This window comes from Cherax quadricarinatus, chromosome 12 (genome assembly GCF_038502225.1).
Source record: "Cherax quadricarinatus isolate ZL_2023a chromosome 12, ASM3850222v1, whole genome shotgun sequence".
Classification (NCBI taxonomy): domain Eukaryota; kingdom Metazoa; phylum Arthropoda; class Malacostraca; order Decapoda; family Parastacidae; genus Cherax; species Cherax quadricarinatus.
Window position 1 is genome coordinate 8,587,997 of NC_091303.1, and position 25,836 is coordinate 8,613,832.

General features: G+C 41.3%; 1 protein-coding gene across 7 annotated transcripts in view; it reads right to left on the bottom strand.

Moving 5' to 3' along the window:
• The window catches only part of LOC128686657 (uncharacterized), a 138,249-nt gene continuing 112,413 nt past the window's right edge, over positions 1-25,836 (bottom strand). For 2 of the 7 annotated variants that reach the window (XM_053773662.2, XM_053773665.2), the window contains exons 2-11: positions 10,906-11,144; positions 8,539-8,681; positions 7,850-7,999; positions 7,148-7,316; positions 6,733-6,837; positions 5,650-5,792; positions 4,849-4,998; positions 3,854-4,016; positions 2,419-2,517; positions 1-907 (exon numbers count right to left, since the gene is read on the bottom strand). In XM_053773662.2, the coding sequence (XP_053629637.2) occupies positions 723-907; positions 2,419-2,517; positions 3,854-4,016; positions 4,849-4,998; positions 5,650-5,792; positions 6,733-6,837; positions 7,148-7,316; positions 7,850-7,999; positions 8,539-8,681; positions 10,906-11,017 (1,419 nt within the window). In that variant the 5' untranslated portion in view covers positions 11,018-11,144 and the 3' untranslated portion in view covers positions 1-722. Of the gene's footprint in view, positions 908-2,418; positions 2,518-3,853; positions 4,017-4,848; positions 4,999-5,649; positions 5,793-6,732; positions 6,838-7,147; positions 7,317-7,849; positions 8,000-8,538; positions 8,682-10,905; positions 11,145-15,398; positions 15,546-15,666; positions 15,815-17,046; positions 17,066-25,836 lie in introns of those variants that run through there. The other 5 variants (XM_053773664.2, XM_053773660.2, XM_053773659.2 and 2 more) reach the window with 5 other exon arrangements.

A 25,836-nucleotide genomic window follows, 5' to 3' on the forward strand; every position in this document is an offset into this window, starting at 1 on the left:
AAATAAAAAAAAAAGTTTATTTTAGTGTAAAAAATAATGTTTGATATTACGTCATTTAAGAAGTGAAGGAAAAGATAAATCAGTCATGTGAAATGAGCTAATGATTACCTTGAGCTTAATATCCTAACACACACTACACTTCTCGAGGAAGGTTCCTCGATGCCAGTGAAACTGGCGATACCTTCCCCTTCCATGATCAAACCTAAATGAGTTATTCCCCAACCTCTTTATGACCCCTGTGGATCATATAACAGCTGATCAAAATAAAATCCTTGAGGCTGAAGAGACGCTCTTCATTTAAGCCTTCAAGGATCTGAACCTGACCCTTATTTCATTCTCCTCCAGGCACTGCCTGAACCCAAAGGATTTAGAGATTCCCCAGTGAATGTATTAATAATGAGGGGTCTGATCCAAGGAATTGTATCTGTCCTCTTTCCCGCAGTACATCTGATTGCCTCCTACACACTATAATTAACACATAGAATGCACATGTTTAAGGGGAACCGACTCTTATGGGCTTAGTACTGATTATAATGATAAAGGATAGTTCAGTAACTGATTTCATATATAACAATCTTATTAAAATTAAGAATAAACACCCACAAGGCATAAAATTATTTTTACACGGCTTTTATATCAACTATGCAATAGTTTTTTCCTTAATATTCGTCTTCTTGCGAGATTTCTGTGGTAGCCAGAATACCTCAGTGTAGGATGACCTTTCATGGCCTTGCCTGGACCTGTTGCTGCTCACGCAAGGGTGTGTGCTGGTTAATATCTGCCGAGCGCCTCTTCTTGTATACGGAAATAGCAACGGCCGCAGCAATGATAAGGACGAGAGCAACGAGCACGCCGATGATGATACCCACAGGAGCTGATGACTTGCCTGACGACGGCGTGGAGGTAGCTGAAAGAGAAAAACGTTTATATTCACTGGAGGGGGGGGGGCGCTAAACCCGTATGGGTCATGAAGTGCCTGAGGGAATAAGAGGCAGTCGGGTTGGATTCAAGGGTAATACACAACCCCGCACTCAGGAGACAAACTTATTACGAGGTTTAGGTTCAACGTAGGCCATTAAAAAGTCACACTGAAGAAAGAAGGGAAGGAAGCCAGAATATTTGAAATATTAGTATTATCTGAAATAGTAGTAGTAGTATTATTATAATAGTTTTATAAGTAGAATAAGCATTATTATTATTATTAGTAGTAGTAGTAGTAGTACTACTGGTTAAATAACTTTAAACGCAGCTGTTTCAAAATGTCTATGAGAAGTCTTGGAATTTTCTGCGCACTAAAACAGCTGAAGCAAAAACAATCAAGTGTTCAACACAGGAAGCAAGACTTGGAAATTTTACAATTATTGAGGGTTGTACCTTAATGCTGATAAAGTCTCTTAATACAGGGAACTGAATCTATTCTCCATTTCCATAAATCAATCCTGATTTCCTCCTAGTCACTGCGTGCATTATAACCCTTATGTGTTTATAGCACTTCCCTGTGAAAATAATAGTAAATCCATCCCTTATACGTTTCTTACCCCTGAAAGGTACAAATGACAACCATCACGTATAGAACTGTATATTCACATTATAATAAATAAAAATAGTGTGTGTAATAAATAAATTAATATATATATATATATATATATATATATATATATATATATATATATATATATATATATATATAATATAAACAGACTAATGGATGGAGTGGGTGGCTGGTAACGGGAATTTGTGGACAGAAGAGATTGTGTCTATGACTAAAAATAATGGACAGCCGATAAATGGGGTTCAAACCCAAGTGTTAAAATACCAGGGAAGCTGGAGTACTCATCTTCATCGTTCCAAAACATTACACCACACTTTCTCAATTTTTTTTTTATCCTTCACATGATAACCCAGTTTGGAGACTCTTAGTGCCTGGGAAGGATATAAATCTTTACTCCAGCCGTCCTGGGATATAAGCACTTGCGTTTGAACCTCAACTGTCGGCTATGAGACTCTCTGTGGTGTCTGAGCATTTTAAAAACCTCCTGGGTGTTATGGTGGAATATTACAGGTAAACATAGCTTATTTTTGTTGCCCGTGTAACTATCATATAGAGTAGCAGTACCCTGCTGATATACCCAATTATGTTTAATAAACCTCCCGTACCCCAGGCACCCCTCATGTATACAAGTAAATTTATGTAACATTCCCGCTTCGTGATTATCGGATGGGAGATCGAGCCACCACCACCACTTGTGATAAATGGATCAAACCTGATTACCTAGTCCCCGGGCGCTGTGTAAGCCCCACTAGCGCTTCCCAGTATAATACTAATCCTTGTACCGAATGACCCACAGGAGTTTAACACTTTACATAAAATGTAATAAACATCATTCTACACCAGACCACATGCCATGCAGGACTCACCAATAAACTGCTCTTGTGTGACCAGTGGGACGTCTGTGAAGGGCGTGTCTGTGAGGCGGACCTGTGGCATCACTGGGCGTATTGTAGGACTGAAAGTGTCTGTTGAGAGAATATCCGTTTAGAAAAATAATTTGTTTAAATGATGAACATTTATGCACCTTTTTAAAGTTATGCCAATGTTTTGTGAAACAAATACTACAGTCCCTTCAATGGGAGCCTTGATGCCAGTGAAGGGCTTTTGATCCAAAAACTTGGACCTATATTCTTCCCTACTTCAATTGAACCTAGTTACTTCCTATTCCCGAGGAATTTTATGACCCCTACGAGTTTAGCGTTCGCCTCTGACTGTAGCACTGCAATGTAATAAACTTTTAATTTCAATCATATACAGAAAAATTACATGCTATAAATTATGAAACAAAGCAATACAGCCAGATTTTTTATCCTTGATTACATTTCTTGATAGTCATTATATACTTTTCCTGACGATACTTACAATGAAAGTACACTTCAGATAAAACAAGCTGGACCATTACAACTGCACCACAGACCATATTCCTCTTTTTCATTGGAGTCTTCCTTCTTCTGCCTTGGGTATTTGTCCTTTATTTTTCCCCCTCTGTGTTCTTGCTCCTACCCTTTGTGGGCCCCTAGCTCCCTTGTGGGCCCCTAGCTCCCTTGCAGTGCTCCTCTTAGTATCTGACTGACTCCACTACTACTACTTCCTCCACCATTACCTCTCTTGCTCCCGTCCCTGTCTGCTGCCCTGTGTACACTCCCTCCTTCTCTCCTTTCTGTTAATGTCATTGTAAACGGTCCAAGTCGGACCGAAACGTCCGTCGTCATAAGCTCCTCTCTTCTATGTGCGGGTTATTTGTGCACTGTTCCAGTCACGGTATTGTGCCTTTTTTTTTTTTGTTAACCATTTCCTTACTTGTATCAAGCGAGTTTGGAAAACTAAGCTCGAACAATTACAAATCAGACACACAAGGTCTGAGATGCCAGGCACCTCACTGTGACGACTGCCAAGTAGCTATAATAATATACTGTATATTAAAGGACTGCCCTTTCTATAAAAGAGGATGCAGAATACACTTTTGACATCTTTAACGTCCTGACGATCCAACTGGCCTCCTCACCGAAACTCCCACCTTCAATGTTGACCGAGTTTTTTTTTAATGGGAATTAAAGTATTACATCAACTGTGATGTTCACGTTAGACCCCGTCACTAGCCCCTCACCGCCTCTCTTGGCTACTCTTGAAACCCAATCCACCATTGCACCGCATAACCCACATGGATTTTGTGCTCATTTTCAAATGTAATAATATTCTGATGTTATTAGGGGGGGTTTCTGAATGGTGATAAAGGGCTCTTGATTCAACTGGAGGTACTCGCTGAATGAATCAGTTAAAGGACAGTCTCCGGGAACTTACCATTGCACTCAACGTTGACACCAACGATGTAGTAGCTCTCTTGGGTTTCCATCGCACTTTGATCATTGGCTACAATGGTCACCTCACTACTATGGACGCCCTCAAAATTTGCAGGTGGAGTATTTCCCTTCACAAAAGTTCTCATATTGACGTCCACTTCAATCTGATGATTAAAATATTATATGTTAAATGCTTTTTTTCAGTAAGAAAATTAATCCTACTGTTAAAATATTAATATAAATATTTTTTAATAACATGAATAACTATAGGTATTAACGTCAATTTCTACAGTGGTTCTGTATAAAAACTATCAAGAGATGAGTTTTGTCAGGTTAACTTGTGCATAAATGTAATTATAAAAAATAAAGTACTAGTATAAAAGGGGAAAATTTTAATTAGTAACATTGAAGACAATCTCAGGTATTTGGTAGCCAAGGAATTCAGGTGCCGTCACACTACATGGTTCCAACCTGATGACCTTCCATTCCCTAGGTGCTATATGACCCCTACGGGTTCATCTTGTTCCTATGAATACAATATTGTGCTTTCACTTAAAAACACACACAACCTAATTTCTGCATCACTGCCTGCAAAAACAAACAAAAGGCTCATTTTCGAGACATTTGTGTAAAAAGTTTAAGCCATAGCATAGCATTGTATGGCCCACCGGATTTAGCGCCTCCTTCGAATACTTAGCCAATATTTATTCTATATATATTAGACAGCGATACACAAATACCGCCAGAGAACAATTAAGTGTAATATTCTGAGAGATATTAAAGAAAAAAAGGCAATAAAGGAATAATAGCTCGATGTGAAAGAAGAAAGCGAAAATAAGTGGTTAGACGATGTTATATACGAGGATTTAAGTGGAGAACGAATGAGAAGAGGAACGGGCAAGAAGGAAGAGGCGGCGGCTGTAGAAGCTGAAGAGTAACAGATTTTAAGAAACACTTTAAACACTCCAGTAGAAGCGTTACACAAACTCCTCTCACCATGTTCTTAATAATGGAGATTGTAATCGTGTTCCACGTCTTAGGAAGGAGAAGATCAGCCTCTTGAGAATCCCTTTCATTAATGGTGCTACACTCGACCTCTGTGGAGTCGCACTTCAACAACCTCAACAAACTGCGTTCCACAATAGCCTGAAATTTTCATTACGAGTGTTAGACTTCCAATACACACACATACAGTGTTATAATTACCACATGATGCTGCTTCTGTAAACTGAAACAAACTATTCAGAAATTTAAAAGCAAAATGAGATTCCCGCTGTAATCAATGCTTCATTGACAGACATTACCGACGAGGCACCTGTAAGTGGCTGTAATAAATTTCTTCCAAAATTTCGTTTATATTTCGCACATAACACGAGAAGGCTTCAGCCGATAGGCTTCAAATTTTCAACCCTGGTGTACGGTAACGAAGGCAAGGTTATTGGAGCTATTGGCATGTGCAAGAGCCTTATGATCAAAGTTAAATATACCCACTCCTAGCATCCAAGAATGGCCCCTAATTTGATGACGGCAGAGTCAAATTCACCTGAGCAGGTGCACATTTCACGTGTAAAATAGCTAAAAAAAAAAAAATGCATTCTGATACCTTTTGTCTTAGAAATTCACTGTCTCTACATTACTGAACCCTTTGAAGGAAAGAGTTGGGTGCTTTGATGCTTGTATAGGGCTGTTGATTCAAGGAATTGGGCTTCCTTCCCTTTGCACGGTTCACAAGACCTCATTACCCCCACTTACATGAATTTGATATAAAAATATGATAAAAGATTGAGCAGCAATTACCTTGAAGAGGACATTATCAATACGGATGTGCATGTACAACAGTGGCAGGGTAGGGTAGATGGCGAGTGTCAGCGAGTTCTCGAAGGTGATGGAAGGCGTGGGATGCTCCATCTCCACTTGATACCAAGAACAGTTATTGAAGGCTGTAAACACCAAGACAGCAGTTAGAGGAGTACTGTTAGGTAGCATACCAATGACTCTGTGCCAAACAAGGTTTTATGACACGCAAAATACATTATCTTTCTACCGCATTAAAAAGAAATAAGATTTTGAATTTGAGTGGTAGAAGAACATACTTTCCACTGCTGGGAGATACTTATATTAGCTGATATTGCCTCACCTGTTAGTAATACATTATAGTTTACATAGTCATTGCGTGGATAAGGGAGCTTTATAACCGGTACGAATAGCAATAAACAAACAACTTGTTAAAGTGATATATTTTTGGAATGTTTAGTAGAATTTTTGTTTCTCGAGATCACCAAATACACCATAGGTGAGATACGAGTTAATTATTATTATTATTATGTAGTAGTGTTAATGTGGGCAGAAGGCAAATTACAGAAAAAAAAAATAGTAAGCATTAGTAGATATTTAATAAAATAGTATTAATGTAAAAGATAGGTTAGAGAAATTGTTGGTTAGAAATAGAGAATATTAAGGTGTGGGTTAGCAGGTGCGAATTTTTTAATCAATTTTTGAGAGACTTCACTTAGATGAATGTTGATGTGCTGGTTCAAACATCAGTTCGTTGTCTAGGTGTTGGCCAAGAAAATTACTTTTATTCTTCTCTAAGCATACCATTCTTTTTTTGGGGTCACTTATAAGCTCATCACTTCCTATGTTATTTAGGACAATTAAGTCTGGATCTGAGTTGAGACAAGACAGTAAATATATTTTTTAAATTTATATATAATTATATAAATATATAAATATATATATATATATATATATATATATATATATATATATATATATATATATATATATATATATATATATATATATATATATATATACACACACACACAAACTAATACACAATAAGAACAATATCGAACACTGAGCTAATGGGAAACTTACGTGATTTATCAATTGGTATTTGTAGGATGGTAATAGATTCTTTAGTGGTGAGAGGTAAGGGGGTTGGCAAAGGCGCAGCAGTACGCATCTCGGGTGTGTAGGTATCTGGAAAAGTTAAAGTTTTCTTCAAGTTTATGCTGAAACCAAGTTTAACATTATTATTGTTATTTAGTACAATCACACGGAGAGTTATAATAACGGAATCTTTTCTTCATATCCGACACAACAACTGTTGTACAAGTGTCGTACTCATCTTTTGTATGCACTGTATACAATACAATAAAAGGCGTGATACATGGTGAGCGATACATAGCGTAAATAAAATATCCTAACGTTGAAAATGTGTTCGTTTACCTATGTAATAGCCGTGAGGTTTTTTTTTTCTTTACAACTGAAGTATCGAGCCTCAACTAACCATTGCATTTAATGTTGACTCTCACTGTGTAAGTTGGTGATGGACGTATTGTGGCCGTGGGATCTGTTGCTACGATGGATACTTCGATAGTTCTGGACCCGGACCCCTTGGAACTTTCCGCCAGGCTCAAGCCCATCACCTTCTTCCTCATGTTGATATCTACTGTTATCTGGTGGAGAATGGAGGACATTTTTATCCTAAACTTGGGAACGAACATAGTTGAGATATGACCATTCTCAGTGTTGTTGATCGTTAAGAAGTAAAAGGGTGATGGATAAATAGTTAAGTATGATGTTATGTAAGGTAATCCCTTTATGCTGGTGAAGGGTTTTTGATCCAAATAATTGAACCTATCTTCCCCTTTCGTAGATGAAACAAGATTTCTTTTTCTTCAGTGTGTCTCCATGAATGTAATAAGAGTAATATATAGCGATATATAATTCTGAAAGACTGAAAATATGTTGATATATACCACTAAAATGGAATTCTCTCTTTCGTAGATTTGTTAAAGGCAGCGCATCTGAATTTAGGGAAAAAAAAATGAAGGCTGCCGTTCAGTATATTATTTTTTAACAATAAAAAAAATGACAAGCCCAAACAAATATTAACAGTTTAATCATCTTATATTTAAACAGGTATCTAGTTAAATCCAAAAGTCTTGGACTTCATCACCTACCTAGAGAGTTTACTCAGATTCCTTACCCTGTTGTCAGTGAAAGAGACGGTAACAATGTTCCAGGTGTTGGTGAAGAGGAAGTCGGTATTCTTGCTGCCCCCCTGATTCAGGACCTGACAGTCTTCATCTTGAGAAGAACACTCCAGTAACTCGATCATGGTGCCCGACACAGAGGCCTGCAGAGACCCTGTGTTACACTCATACACATCACAGCGCTGACTCATATCCAGGAAATCAAGTGAAATTTCCAATACCACGGACACACATCATTCATATGTAATCAATTTAAAACCTTCAATTCTTAGGATATCTACTTCCATGTTCATCAAAGTGTAATGGATTTCAAAGATATTTTCTGAATAAACACAAACTCATCACATTCAATGTAATTCATCTTATATAAATAATATTTACATTATAAATTAACTAATTTCTCACCCATTAACTGATAACCACTCATTACCGGTAAGTCATTAAGCATTATTGTATGCAGCCAGAACCTAGGTGCTGAACAAGAGGGGGGCTTCAGCCCCCTAGGCCCAAAATAAAATAGCAAAAATATTCCCGCTTTAAACAAGCCTCCTAAGCCCCCCTTCCAACCCAAGAGCCATCCCTGAGCCCTCCAGTATAGAAATTCTAGCACCGTCAGTGCAAGGCCCCATTTTTTTTTCTAGTTTCATTTAAGTTATTTTTTCTTCTTTTCATGTCACGTTACCTTATAGTGTGTGTTGTCCACGATGATTCTCATATACATTACAGGCTCATTGGGTCGGATAGCGAAGGTGAGACTGTCCTCCAAGGTGGCGTATGTCACTGGATGACTTGCGTCCACCTCTTTCAGAGGACAGGTGGGGAAGGCTGGAAAGAAAATATACGCAGTATACTATACATTCACACTCACACAGTCTCACTCTCACACAGTCTCACTCTCACACAGTCTCACTCTCACACAGTCTCACTCTCACACAGTCTCACTCTCACACAGTCTCACTCTCACACAGTCTCACTCTCACACAGTCTCACTCTCTCAGTCTCTCTCAGTCTCACACACACAATATATAAAATAAACAACGAGGATTCGAACCCATGTCGTTTTGGTCCTGCCTCGTGGTGAGCGAAAATCACGTAACACCTTAGTCCACAGGACCACCCAATCCTACAAAAACCAAGCACCCAGCCAAGCTAGGTGTGTTACTCTTGGTCCGAGGACTTATGGTGGTGTGGGTGACTCTGGGCTAAAGGGACATGTGATTTTCGCTCCCAAGGCAGGGCCAAAACGACATGGGTTCGAATCCTCTGCCAATCGCATTATTATAATATATATATATATATATATATATATATATATATATATATATATATATATATATATATATATATATATATATATATATATATCACACACACTCTCACACACACTCACACACACACACACACACACTCTCACACACACTCACACACACTCTCACACACACTCTCACACACACTCTCACACACACTCTCACACACTCTCACACACTCTCACACACACTCTCACACACACTCTCACACACACTCTCACACACACTCTCACACACACTCTCACACACACTCTCACACACACTCTCACACACACTCTCACACACACTCTCACACACACTCTCACACACACTCTCACACACACTCTCACACACACTCTCACACACACTCTCACACACACTCTCACACACACTCTCACACACACTCTCACACACACTCTCACACACACTCTCACACACACTCTCACACACACTCTCACACACACTCTCACACACACTCTCACACACACTCTCACACACACTCTCACACACACTCTCACACACACTCTCACACACACTCTCACACACACTCTCACACACACTCTCACACACACTCTCACACACACTCTCACACACACTCTCACACACACTCTCACACACACTCTCACACACACTCTCACACACACTCTCACACACACTCTCACACACACTCTCACACACACTCTCACACACACTCTCACACACACTCTCACACACACTCTCACACACACTCTCACACACACTCTCACACACACTCTCACACACACTCTCACACACACTCTCACACACACTCTCACACACACTCTCACACACACTCTCACACACACTCTCACACACACTCTCACACACACTCTCACACACACTCTCACACACACTCTCACACACACTCTCACACACACTCTCACACACACTCTCACACACACTCTCACACACACTCTCACACACACTCTCACACACACTCTCACACACACTCTCACACACACTCTCACACACACTCTCACACACACTCTCACACACACTCTCACACACACTCTCACACACACTCTCACACACACTCTCACACACACTCTCACACACACTCTCACACACACTCTCACACACACTCTCACACACACTCTCACACACACTCTCACACACACTCTCACACACACTCTCACACACACTCTCACACACACTCTCACACACACTCTCACACACACTCTCACACACACACACACACACACTCACACACACACTCACACACACACTCACACACACACTCACACACACACTCACACACACACTCACACACACACTCACACACACACTCACACACACACTCACACACACACTCACACACACACACACACACACACACACACTCACACACACACACACACACACACACACACACAAACTCACACACTCACACAATGTACATATATTTCCTCACCGTTGTCGCTTTCATTATTCAGTCTTTATGTGGATTTTTACTCTGTTAGTCGATGCTTTTTCGACACTTTTGTTCTCCTCAAGGACCAAGTACTCTACCATATTAAACTATGAATTCCTCTTATCACTTCTATTTTGCCCAATATAATTTTTTCCCATAAAACATCTTGCAATTATCAAATATTCTTCATCTCTACAAATCTATATTGCGTCCTTCCACGTATGTTTTGCTCCCTATTATATCTACTATTATATCTCCCTATTATATCTACAGTCCCTTATCATATTCCCTACCACATTATGTCCCTCAACTCCTACAAAATTATCGTACTCACGATAGGTGTTTACTTGTTTTCCTTTGACCTGGGGCACAGCCAGAGCACCCTGAAGAACCACCAGGAGAATGATGCTCCTCATCATGCTTCGGGAATGCTGATACTCTTGCATGGTACTGCTGGAGATGATGATGGCGGTGGTGACAGTAGTACTGAGTAACAGTAGTACCGACAGTGGCCGTAGCACAGACGCTTGTGGCGCTGCCCCAAGAAGTGTGGTCTAGCTTCTCTAATGACTGCTGAGAGAACAAATAACATTGTAAAGTAAAAAAATAATAGTTCTGAAATGTCAAACGACAGTGAATGTACACTTTTAATTATGACTTTATACTTATTCTGATTAGATAGTGGTAAATCAGATGAATTTTTACCATTTAAACTGTTAAATCTAACCGGAAAACAAACACACGTACGTGTCAATTTTAGAATATATTCAGTATTGATAAATTAGACACGTGTGCAACTCTTGGGTATCTTTATTGAGGAAACGTTTCGCCACACAGTGGCTTCATCAGTCCATACAAAGGAGAATCGTGAAGAAAAAAGCACCGGAAGCTTGTTGGAATCTCTTAAGAATTATTTCATAAAAGAGTTTCATAAATAAACACCATGATAATGGGGTTTTATTCGTAAGGAAAAGTGTCTCCTGACTGATTTTTGGCCCATGATGGATGACTCAGTCACTAAGAAATCGCTGGCGTGTCGTGCATATCAACCTTTCCAACCTATCTTTTTTAACATGTGGTCACCTAAACAACTGTTGTATTAGCTATGGAATCTTTTTTTTCTTAACTGAGGCTAATTCAAGACTGACAATGAACAGCACCTTCCAAGGCTGAGGGACTGAACATCTCAACCTGCTTCATGTTTAAGTAAAAGGACATAAGTGCAATTTATTTATTTGAGCATGATACAGAGAAGTACAAAAGAATACAGTTAAATGCAGCATGCCAAAGCCACTTGAATGCAGAACATTACGGGCAGGCTTAAAATTATCTTAAGATTAACTAAGCCATGAAGTATTCAGTGGTAAAACATTGTAAACAGATAACAATTAAACACAAATTAATACGATATTTTATTGCGGCAAGGTTTCGCTCTTCAGGAGCTTTGCCAAACTTGACAAGGCTCCTGAAGAGCGAAACATGCCACAATAAAATGCTGCATTAGCTGCATACGTGTCCTTTTACCTAACATATTGTCGGTATCTCTCCTAACATTATCACTACTTCATGTTTCCAACCTGTCATCTTCAACTTGTCGGTTTTCAAAACCATTCAACACATTCTCATTTGTGTGGACTGATGAAACCACGAAACGTTTCTACAATAAAGCTACCCAAATGTTGCACGTGTGTCTAATATATCAGGTATGGTGATACCGAGAGGATGTATAATTCAAGACATTTACCGAGTTAAAGTTCGGCTGCCCTACTTTTATCCTAGACTCACCTGACTTCTTGAACTACACTGAAATCCTTTAACCTACATTCACTTTTAAGACGTAGAATAAAGGGAGACATCACTGAAGTGTCTAAGTGGAAGATGGGCATAAATAAGGGAGGTATATATAAGGTTGAGGATATCTCTTCAAGAAAGAACTTGAAATAATGGATTCAAATTGCATGAATTTAGATTTACAAATGATATAGGAAAAAACTGGTTTGGAAATAGTCGATGAGAGGAACAGTATCTAGTAGGGTTATTAAACCTAAAACTTTGGGTACCTTCAAATATAGGTTGGATAAATACACGAGAGAGGGAGACTTGCATTTGGGTTATCAAAGCTTCTTTCTTGGATAACATTGATAATGGGTTGAGGGAATATTTTTGTTAGTGGGTTTGGATTTGACAAAAACCTGCCAAGTATGGGCCGGTAGGCCTGCTGCTGTGTTACTCCTTTCTTATGTTCTCCGACTTCTCTGCAGTAGGACTGAAACCACCACTGGTGGTGTTACGTTTCTTTAATTCTACAACTATGAGCGTGCAGATAAGAATCTAACAACCTTGCTATGTGGGAATGAAACAAAACACAGATGTCTTGATTATCTGCCGTTAAACTTAAACAGCTCACCTGTATTACAAGAAAAGTAACCTATCGTGGGCTGATAGACGTTTTACAGTGATAGTGTTGGCTGGTAGGACTGTTGCAGCGCCTTTCTGAGTGTTTAATCTGACCCACTAATACCTAACAACTCAGCTTCGATTAACTATACAAGACGTAAGTTTATCTCTCATGTACTTGATAAAGCAAATTTGTGAAAAAAACGTATCAATAAAAACTCCAGTGCGGTGTCTTCCTCAGCATTTATTCTATTTTTTTTTTTAATAAAATTAGCGAAGTGGCATAATGACCGAAATTAATTCAAACCGATTTGGATATTTTAATTAAAGTTTTAAGGTTCATATTAAAGCCGACCAGAAGTGACATTGCCAAGTTACTGCACAAGACCAGAATGGTTAGTTAAACTGAAATTAGATATACTGGACTGACCGATTATTTGTGTGAAATTTATCAATTATAATTGTGTGTAACATCTTAAATTTACACTGTGTGTGTGTGTGTGTGTGGTGTGTGTGTGTATATATGTATACATATATGTATACATATATGTATATGTATACATATATGTATATATATGTATACATATATGTATATATATGTATACATATATGTATATATATGTATACATATATGTATATATATGTATACATATATGTATATATATGTATACATATATGTATATATATGTATACATATATGTATATATATGTATACATATATGTATATATATGTATATATATGTATATATATGTATACATATATATACACATATGTATACATATATGTATACATATGTATACATATATGTATACATATGTATACATATATGTATATATGTATACATATATGTATATATATGTATACATATATGTATATATATGTATACATATATGTATATATATGTATACATATATGTATATATATGTATACATATATGTATATATATGTATACATATATATATATATATATATATATATATATATATATATATATATATATATATATATAAGAGAGAGAGAGAGAGAGAGAGAGAGAGAGAGAGAGAGAGAGAGAGAAACGTGGAGATGAGTCAAACTGATTGACTGACACGCTCCCTCCCTCATTCATGCTCCTTATCCTACAGCTGTAGTAAGAAAAACAAGTGATAAGTGGACCTTTGACAGGGCTTCCCATCCCGGCATCTGCATCAACACCCACAGCACATACTGGCGTCCAGACTCACATAGCAAGTACGTAATACCCCCCCCCCCACACCCCTGATAAAGCCTGCCAATAAAGGCAGCAGCAGCAGCAGCAGCAGCAGCAGCAGCAGCAGCAGCACACTGGCACTGAATCTAATGCAAGAATTAAACTGAACTCTTAGAGGACGATAAGAGGATATGTATAATATATTCGAGAGGACTTGATAGGGTGGGCAGGAAAAGACTGCTCGAGATACATCAAGCAAAATTTTTGGGGGCGTAGACAAGGTCAGCAAAATTATTATTCAGCCTGGGAGGAGCTGTTGCTCCACGCCATGCTGACTCAACTAGAGTTAAACTGTCTGAAAAAATAAATCTTATCCGGACAGAAATAATAGTAATAATTAAAAATACATTGGTAGTGATTATTGAATCAAACGAAGCGCTAAATCTGGGAGGGTCAGAGAGCGCGCGCGCGAGAGCGAGAGCGAGAGAGAGAGAGAGAGAGAGAGAGAGAGAGAGAGAGAGAGAGGGGGAGAGAGAGAGAGAGAGAGAGAGAGAGAGAGATGGGGGGGGGGATAGACTTCCTCTGACCTAGTTAGCCACTTCGTTTTTAACACCAACTTTGACTATACGTATTGTCCGTTCAGCGTTCCCCACTACCCTTGCTAACTCTGCCTCGCCTCACTGTCTCTGATCTTCGCATATTTCATATTTAGCACATCCCATCCTGCAGCGCTGTACGACACTTGTGGGTTTAGCGCTTAGTTTTGATTGTAACAAGAATAATAATAATAAATAATGATAATAGTTTGTATATCGGCTCGTGTCCCTTTTATCTCTTATGCCAGATAAAATACTTTTGGTGAAAGTTCTAATTCTATATGTAACCGGACCATTAACCCGGAGAGTTAGTAACCCGGGACTCACGAAATCATAACGCAACTGCAAACAAACCACGGAACGTGTGGGGTTCGAACCCATGGAGAGTGAGTCGTAAGCTCTGCTGTGATGTGGTTCGCCGGTGTTGTCCCGGGTCAGGTCTTTTCTAGTTGGTGACCAGACGCATTCGTACGCACTGGTTTTTATTCACTCGCCATGGATTCACACCCCACCCGTTCCGTGGTTTGTTAGTAATTCAGAATAACCCATGAAAGCCAACTAGAGTGGCTCATTTCTACTCGCATCCTTGGGTCCTCTATCCAAAGATATGACTCACAGCAGGTGGCTAACACTCGGGTACCTACTTACTACCAGGTGAACAAGCGCTGCGGGTGTTCAGACTCGCTCCCAAGTTTCTCCTTCGCTCAGGACTGGACTCGGGAAGCAACTGTCACTCATCTCGCTAGTGTTCACCTTTACTCGTCTTCAGAAGAAACATTAACACTAAAGAAACATCCAACACTTGCTACTGTCAGCGTCACACGCTCCTCAGCCCAAGTGTCAACTTGCGCATCACACCAACTCTCATCGTGCAGTGAACACAATTACAAAATAATATTTATATCACATTACCTCATGCTAACTGCTGTAGCTGTGACGGAGGAGCTACAGAAGGAGCACACGATCACACCAGACACCAGGACACGACTGCAGGAGGTGGATCAGGAGGCCAGCATAATAAACACGAGTTTCCGGTTATGACGTGACTTAGTGACGTCAGCCTTGACTTCAGTCTCCCCCCCTCCCCATCTTCTCAAACCAGTGCCTCTCCTCGCATCGCCTCTACACTAAATTACACATTACGAATTCGTTTTATCTAATAAAACAGATATAACTGGTGTTTTGTAAGTCTGGTATTTTAATTCGAGTCAGGTGAGAATACTTGTATGAGTCACCGGTCGTAGAGCCAGTGATATCACTATCGTGACGTCATCGAACTAAACCCTTCTGTGGGTTTCCCGTTTCCGATATTTTTTACCAAGAAAATACTACACCTGGACTGTAGTGACTGTAGCAACACCTGTACTCTCGCTTCAGTTAGTCTATATATTTAAATATATATATATTTAAATATATATATATATATATTTAAATATTATATATATATATATTTAAATATTATATATATATATATATATATATATATATAATATATATATATATATAAAAATGACGTGCCGAATAGGTAAAACTGGTCAATTAGCAAGAACTCACTTAAAATAAAATCCTTTTTTAAGGTTTTCTCTTACTTAAACATATATTTTTTTCATTTAAGTTAATGTAAAAATTAATAATTTTGTACCAAAAGAACCTTAGAAAACTTACCTAACCTTATAACAAGCGTAATTTAATTTAGCCTAATCCAACTAAATATATTTTAGATAAGTTTACAATAATTTAATAATAAACAAACACAATGAAATATATTTTAGTTAGGTTCAGAATGATTTTTGCGAAATATTTGCATACACAAATTTTATCTTTCCTTATTCGGCAAGAAGTGCGTTGCTATTTAAGTCAAAATCGTAAGTTTTACCTATTCGGAACGACACATAATTTGTTAAAGCGAATTTTTTTTTATTTTTATCAGTGTATCAGCAATCCATATAAGAATTAGGGTGTAAAGAATATATTCGTTAATCAAAGGGAATATGTACCAAGTCACTGTTCATAGTATATTAAAAAAAAAGGTCAGAGCAAGAGAGTGCAGCGGGTACAGTGAAGTATAATTAAGGTCACTCATGTTGTGGCAAAGGTCAAGGAGGGTCGTGGAGGAGAGGGAGCGGGAGAGAAGGATGAGGGAGGGAGGAGAGGGAGCGGGAGAGAGGGAGGGAGGGAGAGGATGAAGACAAAAGAATGGGAGAGATGCAAAAGTATTTGACAAGATATAAAACCCTACATGGCCTCACTACATCCAGTTTTAGCTTCCCAGAAAAGCTAGTGTGTAACTACCGTTATTTCTCCAGAGAGCTGAGGTCACTATAGTCAAGCGGAGGGCTTGCTGCTGCTGCTGCTCCCTCCCTCCATCCCTCGACCACGCTGCTGCCATATAAATGGTGGAGAGAAATGCCATACAGTACTGAGAAATGCCACACAATACCGAAAAATGCCACACAATACCGAGAAATACCACGGTACTGAGAAATGCCACAATACCGAGAAATGCCACACAATACTGAAAAACAAATAGGTAGATTTTAAAGTTTACTAGGTCTTACGGCCAAGGTTATAAAAAAAAATAAAAAATAACATCATAGTTGGCCAGTAACTCCGACATGGAACTAAGCGATGTTTCGGTCCGTCCAGAACTATCATCACTGACTTTTTTTTTTTTTTATAAATGCTGGTAGAATTACCAACAGTGTCAGGTCAACGGACACGTACAACCAGTGAGACACTTTATAGTCTCTCTCTGGGAATTTTGACTTTTATAAGAGTCCAGAAGGCACCGATACGTCGTCCTGGATGTAGGTTATCGTGACAGTTTTGGACATTTTAACACACGCTGTTTTTTTTCGTTTTGCTATATTACGTAAAACGAGTTTTACATGAGAACGTGGACAAAAAAAAAAAAAACGAAACGGAGGAAGAAAGAAGAGGATGAAGGAAGAGGATGGAAGAGGGAGGAAGAGGATGATGATTAGAAGGAAGAATAAGACAAATGAGGCGCGAGCAAAGAAAATAAATATTAGAGAATGAAAGTAAATGAGATAAGAAAAATGTAATAAATTATAGAAATAGAAAAAAACAGAAAATTGAGAAACATGGCAAAGAATAAACAAGAGAATAAAGAAGATCTGCCAAATTGGACGACGAATATAGAGAAAAAGCTCATAATACATTGATAAGAAATAAAACACAATATGGACGAGGAGGAGGAATAAATAGGAAGTAGAGAGAAGAAAAAAAAATGGGTGTGAAAGAAGAGCAGGACAAGCTAGGGAAAGGGAGAAAAGAGGGCACAGAGAAAGAAGATAGGGGAGGGGGAAAAAGAAAGTAGCAGGGAAAGGGTGCAAGAGACTGGTAACTGACCAACAGGAGATGGTTACCGTGAAGGTAACGGCATGTCCTGGAGAAATTCTAGTGATCGGGATGTGCGGTCGTATGTGAGGGTGTGTGGCTGTGTGTGTGTGTGTGTGTGTGTGTGTGTGTGTGTGTGTGTGTGTGTAGGTGTGTGTAGGTGCGTGTGTGTAGGTGCGTATGTGTAGGTGTGTGTGTGTAGGTGTGTGTGTGTAGGTGTGTGTAGGTGTGTGTGTGTAGGTGTGTGTGTGTGTGTGTGTGTGTGTGTGTAGGTGTGTGTAGGTGTGTGTTTGAGCGTGTGTGTAGGTGTGTGTGTGTAGGTGTGTGTGTGTAGGTGTGTGTGTGTGTAGGTGTGTGTGTGTGTAGGTGTGTGTGTGTGTGTGTGTGTGTAGGTGTGTGTGTGTGTGTAGGCGTGTGTGTGCGTAGGTGTGTGTGTGAGTAGGTGTGTGTGTGTAGGTGTGTGTGAGTGTGTAGGTGTGTGTGAGTGTGTAGGTGTGTGTGAGTGTGTAGGTGTGTGTGAGTGTGTAGGTGTGTGTGTGTAGGTGTGTAGGTGTGTGTAGGTGTGTGTAGGTGTGTGTGTGTGTAGGTGTGTGTGTGTAGGTGTGTGTGTGTGTAGGTGTGTGTGTTAGTTACCATTTTGTCCTAGGCACATGTCGATTAGACACTAGGCCTGTTGTGTAGGTGTGTGTGTGTGTGTGTGTAGGTGTGTGTGTGTAGGTGTGTGTGTAGGTGTGTGTGTAGGTGTGTGTGTAGAGGTGTGTGTGTGTAGAGGTGTGTGTGTGTGTAGAGGTGTGTGTGTGTAGAGGTGTGTGTGTGTAGGTGTGTGTGTAGGTGTGTGTGTAGGTGTGTGTGTAGGTGTGTGTGTAGGTGTGTGTGTAGGTGTGTGTAGGTGTGTGTGTAGGTGTGTGTAGGTGTGTGTGTGTGTGTGTGTGTATGTGTGTGTGTGTGTGTGTATGTGTGTGTGTGTGTGTGTGTGTAGGTGTGTGTGTGTGTGTGTAGGTGTGTGTGTGTGTGTGTAGGTGTGTGTGTGTGTGTGTGTAGGTGTGTGTGTAGGTGTGTGTGTGTGTGTAGGTGTGTGTGTAGGTGTGTGTGTGTGTAGGTGTGTGTGTGTGTAGGTGTGTGTGTAGGTATGTGTAGGTGTGTGTGTGTGTGTGTGTATGTGTGTGTGTGTGTAGGTGTGTGTGTGTGTGTGTGTGTGTGTGTGTAGGTGTGTGTGTGTGTAGGTGTGTGTGTGTGTAGGTGTGTGTGTAGGTGTGTGTGTGTGTGTGTGGGTGTGTGTGTGTGTGTGTATGTGTGTGTGTGTGTGTGTGTAGGTGTGTGTGTGTGTGTGTGTAGGTGTGTGTGTGTACTCACCTAGTTGTACTCACCTAGTTGAGGTTGCGGGGGTCGAGTCCGAGCTCCTGGCCCCGCCCCTTCACTGATCGCTACTAGGTCACTCTCCCTGAGCCGTGAGCTTTATCATACCTCTGCTTAAAGCTATGTATGGATCCTGCCTCCACTACATCGCTTCCCAAACTATTCCACTTACTGACTACTCTGTGGCTGAAGAAATACTTCCTAACATCCCTGTGGTTCATCTGTGTCTTCAGCTTCCAACTGTGTCCCCTTGTTACTGTGTCCAATCTCTGGAACATCCTGTCTTTGTCCACCTTGTCAATTCCTCTCAGTATTTTGTATGTCGTTATCATGTCCCCCCTATCTCTCCTGTCCTCCAGTGTCGTCAGGTTGATTTCCCTTAACCTCTCCTCGTAGGACATACCTCTTAGCTCTGGGACTAGTCTTGTTGCAAACCTTTGCACTTTCTCTAGTTTCTTCACGTGCTTGGCTAGGTGTGGGTTCCAAACTGGTGCCGCATACTCCAATATGGGCCTAACATACACGGTGTACAGGGTCCTGAATGATTCCTTATTAAGATGTCGGAATGCTGTTCTGAGGTTTGCAAGGCGCCCATATGCTGCAGCAGTTATTTGGTTGATGTGCGCTTCAGGAGATGTGCCTGGTGTTATACTCACCCCAAGATCTTTTTCCTTGAGTGAGGTTTGTAGTCTCTGACCCCCTAGACTGTACTCCGTCTGCGGCCTTCTTTGCCCTTCCCCAATCTTCATGACTTTGCACTTGGTGGGATTGAACTCCAGGAGCCAATTGCTGGACCAGGTCTGCAGCCTGTCCAGATCCCTTTGTAGTTCTGCCTGGTCTTCGATCGAGTGTATTCTTCTCATCAACTTCACGTCATCTGCAAACAGGGACACCTCAGAGTCTATTCCTTCCGTCATGTCGTTCACAAATACCAGAAACAGCACTGGTCCTAGGACTGACCCCTGCGGGACCCCGCTGGTCACAGGTGCCCACTCTGACACCTCGCCACGTACCATGACTAGCGTGTAGGTGTGTGTAGGTGTGTGTGTTTGTAGGTGTGTGTAGGTGTGTGTGTGTGTAGGTGTGTGTGTGTGTGTGTGTGTGTAGGTGTGTGTGTGTAGGTGTGTGTGTGTGTAGGTGTGTGTGTAGGTGTGTGTGTAGGTGTGAGTGTAGGTGTGTGTGTAGGTGTGTGCGTGTGTAGGTGTGTGCGTGTGTGTGTGTGTGTGTGCGTGTGTGTGTGTGTGTGTGTGTGTGTGTGCGTGTGTGTGTGTGTGTGTGTGTGTGTGTGTGTGTGTGTGTAGGTTTTGTGTGTGTGTGTAGGTGCGTGTAGGTGTGTGTATGTAGGTGTGGGTGTTTTTAGGCGTGTGGGTGTTTGTGTGTGTGGGCGTGTATGTTTAGTAAAGTGGGTGTGTGTAGGAATGTATGAAGATTTGTAGGAATGCGTGGTAGTGTAGAAACATTTGTTGACGTGAAGAGGCACACACAGGCATGCAGCATCATGTAGAAAGTGTGCGTAGGCCTACCTGTAAACATGGAAGTAGTTGTAGTGAAGAACGAGAAGATGCAGAAGAAAAACTAGAAAAGTACCAGAGAACCTAGAGAAGGTGGTGAGAGAAGCTTGCCTCACTTCTGTCATCCATCATGGTGAGGGAAGACTAAGGACCCGTGGAATTTGCAAGTCAAAACATCTGTCAAGTTCGAGAGCCAGAAAGCCAGGTAGATCGTCCGGGAGTTGGTTTCGGAAACACTGGTTCGTCTGTTGTTGCTGCTACTTTGGTGCTACCGTTCCACCATTTTCTGTCACTTCTGAATACTCGTGTAAACCACTTGCTGTTACTGCTGATGGATGATGCTGATGATGCACGATGCTGATGCACGATGCTGATGATGCTGATGGATGCTGCTGCTGATGCTGATGGATGCTGCTACTGGATGCTGCTGCTACTGGATGCTACTGCTGCTGGATGCTGCTGCTGCTAGTTGGTGGCTACCGTTTCACTCACGTTTAATTCACTTCATAACTACTGATGATTATCTTAATTCTGTTATTCGGTGGCCATAGTGCCACCCATGTCGCTCTTTTTGACTTCTGCTAGTTTATTTTCCCGAAATAGTTAACTTGCTGGTCGTACTGTTACTACTTTACGCTAACCATTATTAAGTAATTGCTGTTTCTAGTGCTGTCATTGCTCATACAAGGATTTCTGCTGCATCTACCAGTTTTCCCCCCACTTTAATATCTGCTATAGTTAATATCAATTCTACTAACACTAGTGCTGCAACTAATATTGGTACCACCATCATTTTATCGTCTGAAAGAATGTAAAGCCACAATACCGTGATTAGTTAATTGTCCAAGTCGGACCGAAACTTCTTCATAGGTTTCATTCTCTTATGAGGTGGTTTATCTGTGTATGATTCTAACAACAGCATCCACTTCCCCTACATCGCTATTACAGCTTCGAGCTGTCCCCAGCACAACACACGGCGACTGTCCCCAGCACAACACACGGCGACTGTCCCCAGCACAACACACGGCGACTGTCCCCAGCACAACACACGGCGACTGTCCCCAGCACAACACACGGCGACTGTCCCCAGCACAACACACGGCGACTGTCCCCAGCACAACACACGGCGACTGTCCCCAGCACAACACACGGCGACTGTCCCCAGCACAACACACGGCGACTGTCCCCAGCACAACACACGGCGACTGTCCCCAGCACAACACACGGCGACTGTCCCCAGCACAACACACGGCGACTGTCCCCAGCACAACACACGGCTACTGTCCCCAGCACAACACACGGCGACTGTCCCCAGTACTTGCTCTATAATAAGCGTGGTGTTGTTACCGCTAGTGTTACAAGGAAGTGTTCCTGGGTGCTCCATCAGCTGAGTGAATCTGTTATGTCAATATTTATCGAGTTCGTCATGGGCTTTTGTTTACCGTATTTCTGTTACGTTGTACTTGCTTTGGTAATTTTAACGGATGTTTCATGACTGCCTCTTTCAAACCTCCCTAACCAGTTTAAAAAAAATAGTAGGAAAGATGGCTATGTTTAATCCATTAAACAGGGTAATTTTTTTCAGTCTAGCCTAAAAGGAAGTAAGAGTAACTGGTAAAAAAGCGGAGGGGAGATAAAAGACTGATATCTTACAAACTCGAGCAATAACATCAAGCAGCATGATACCGTTTTTTTTGAGGCGGCATTTTTACTTGCACGATTAGAGTCGCTGCCCCCAAATTCTTACTTTGGTGCCAAACCTAAAAATCTGTTATTTATCGGAATTCTCTTGCCTTTTTCTTTCCCTTGTCATTCGTCTTCTCTCAAGTCTTTGACTACTGTTTCATTCACCATCGTCATGGCCGCTTCCTGTCTTCGGCTTCCGGTGGGAGCGTCACAAGATCCGCAAAACAACAACAATCAAGACTATAGCAACACAAGTAACAATGTGACTGACAACCTGACAACCTGTCAGCAGAATCTGTTAACTCACACCTTGAGTCATATCCTAAAATTTTCCCATGAGCCTAATTCTCTCTTCAAATTGAGGCTAAAAGGTGATATATATTTATTACTTCGCCGTAAAGCAGTTTCTTCACTTCCGGTCACACGCGCGAGTAACATACTTAAATGTTAGGCATAAAGTGTAATGTTTTGGGGTCGATATTATCACAGTCACGAGAGCGCTAAGCCAGGAAGGGTTATGCAGCGCCTGGTAAATGGTAGATATATCTGAGAAATGGGAAGGAAGATATCGTTCCTTCATGGCATCCCCCTTGAAGGGTCAGAACTATACATAAATAACCAGCATATAGTAGATTGAAACTTATGACGACGTTTCGGTCCGACATGAATCGTTAACTAGTGATTAGTTAATGGGCCAAGTAGGACCGAAACGTCGTAAGTTTCATTCTCTCATGCGCGAATTGTGTATTTTTCCAATCACGGTATTTGTGCTTTTATATTCTTGTTGCTACAAGGAGAAGGCTAGAGGCAGTGGTGGAGGCTGGAGGCAGTGGTGGAGGCTGGAGGCAGTGGTGGAGGCTGGAGGCAGTGGTGGAGGCTGGAGGCAGTGGTGGAGGCTGGAGGCAGTGGTGGAGGCTGGAGGCAGTGGTGGAGGCTGGATTCAATGATGGAGGCTGGAGGCAATGATGGAGGCTGGAGGCAGTGGTGGAGGCTGGAGGCAGTGGTGGAGGCTGGATTCAATGATGGAGGCTGGATTCAATGATGGAGGCTGGAGGCAGTGGTGGAGGCTGGAGGCAGTGGTGGAGCCTGGATTCAATGATGTAGGCTGGAGGCAGTGGTGGAGGCTGGAGGCAATGGTGGAGACTGGAGGCAATGGTGGAGGCTGGAGGCAGTGGTGGAGGCTGGAGGCAGTGGTGGAGGCTGGATTCAATGATCGAGGCTGGAGGCAGTGGTGGAGGCTGGAGGCAATGGTGGAGACTGGAGGCAATGGTGGAGGCTGGAGGCAATGGTGGAGACTGGAGGCAATGGTGGAGGCTGGAGGCAATGGTGGAGGCTGGAGGCAATGGTGGAGGCTGGAGGCAATGGTGGAGGCTAGAGGCAATGGTGGAGGCTAGAGGCAATGGTGGAGGCTAGAGGCAATGGTGGAGGCTGGAGGCAATGGTGGAAGCTGGAGGCAATGGTGGAAGCTGGAGGCAATGGTGGAAGCTGGAGGCAATGGTGGAAGCTGGAGGCAATGGTGGAAGCTGGAGGCAATGGAGATGTGATGTGTGAGGGCAATGTGTGGTGAGAATATAATGCAGAGAATTCATAGTTTGGAAATTAGGAGGAAGTGCGGGATTACCAAAACAATTATCCAGAGGGCTGAGGAAGGGTTGCTGAGGTGGTTTGGACATGTAGAGAGGATGAAACAAAATAGAATGACAGAGTGTATAAATCAGTAGTGGTAGGAAGGTGGGGGTAGAGGTCGGCCTAGGAGAGGTTGGAGGGAGGGGGTGTAATGGAGGTTGTGTGCGAGGGGCTTGGACTTCCAGCAAGCATGCGTGAGCGTGTCAAATATGACCGAATGGAGACAAATGGTTTTTAATACTTGACGTGCTGTTGGAGTGTGAGCAAGGTAATATTTATGAAGGGATTCAGGGAAACCGGCAGGCAGGACTAGAGTCCTGGAGATGGGAAGTACAGTGCCTGCACTCTGAAGGAGGGGTGTTAATGTTGCAGTTTTATAACTGTAGTGTAAGCATGCCTCTGGCAAGACAGTGATGGAGTGAATGATGGGGAAAGTTTTTCTTTTTCGGGTCACCCAGCCTTGGTGGGAAATGGCCGATGTGTTAATAAAAATAATAAATATTGTTTCCTACTTTCTGGGCAAGATCTATTTAAGGATATTATATCAGTGGTATACAATACCGATAAGTTGATGAATCAGTTACATGTACAACACCTGGGTATCTATATTGTAGACATTGCGCCAACCAGCGACTTTATTAATGAAATGGACATAAATAGAGGACCAGAGAAGGGAAGATAATCACTCAACCTTGCAAAATTGTATTCATAAGACAGTGGAAGATGAGGTAATTAGTCCCTCAGCTCAGGAGTTGGTGATAAGTACCTTCAGTCTTGATAAATCTGATAAAGATAGTCAAGATATCTACCCAGATTTTGCACATATGTCTATGTCACTATAAATTTGAAGGTGAATTAAATTTATATACATGTTAATTTGATAAATTAGACACATGTGCAACTCTTGGGTATCTTTATTGAGGAAACGTTTCGCCACACAGTGGCTTCATCAGTCCATACGTAGGAGAAACTTGAAGAAACTGATGAAGCCACTGTGTGGCGAAACGTTTCCTCAATAAAGATACCCAAGAATTGCACATGTGTCTAATTTATCAACATGTCGGTTCTCTGAACCATTCATCTACAAATCTGTCAGACACTGCAACTTCTTGGGATCTTAATACTTAGGAATTCTTAGCTTGCCTAATTCTTGGGCACGACCTACTTCCACATTGAACAAATGTGACACCACCTATGACTGCTACACCTCTCCTGCCATACGGTTTATAAGCTGCTTCTCCGCTGATATGCAGTATTCTATTCAAGATTGATGGACTGAACACATCGACTCAAGGTTGAGGGACTGATTACCTCATTCTCTTCCTGTTCTTCAAGTTTCTCCTACGTATGGACTGATGAAGCCACTGTGTGGCGAAACGTTTCCTCAATAAAGATACCCAAGAGTTGCACATGTGTCTAATTTATCAACATGTCGGTTCTCTGAACCATTCATCTACACATGTTAATTTATTACATAAAACAAATCGTGTGTGCATTTCTGTAGGTGATTTCAGGTGTCTTAATGGGTTATGCTTAAGCCATT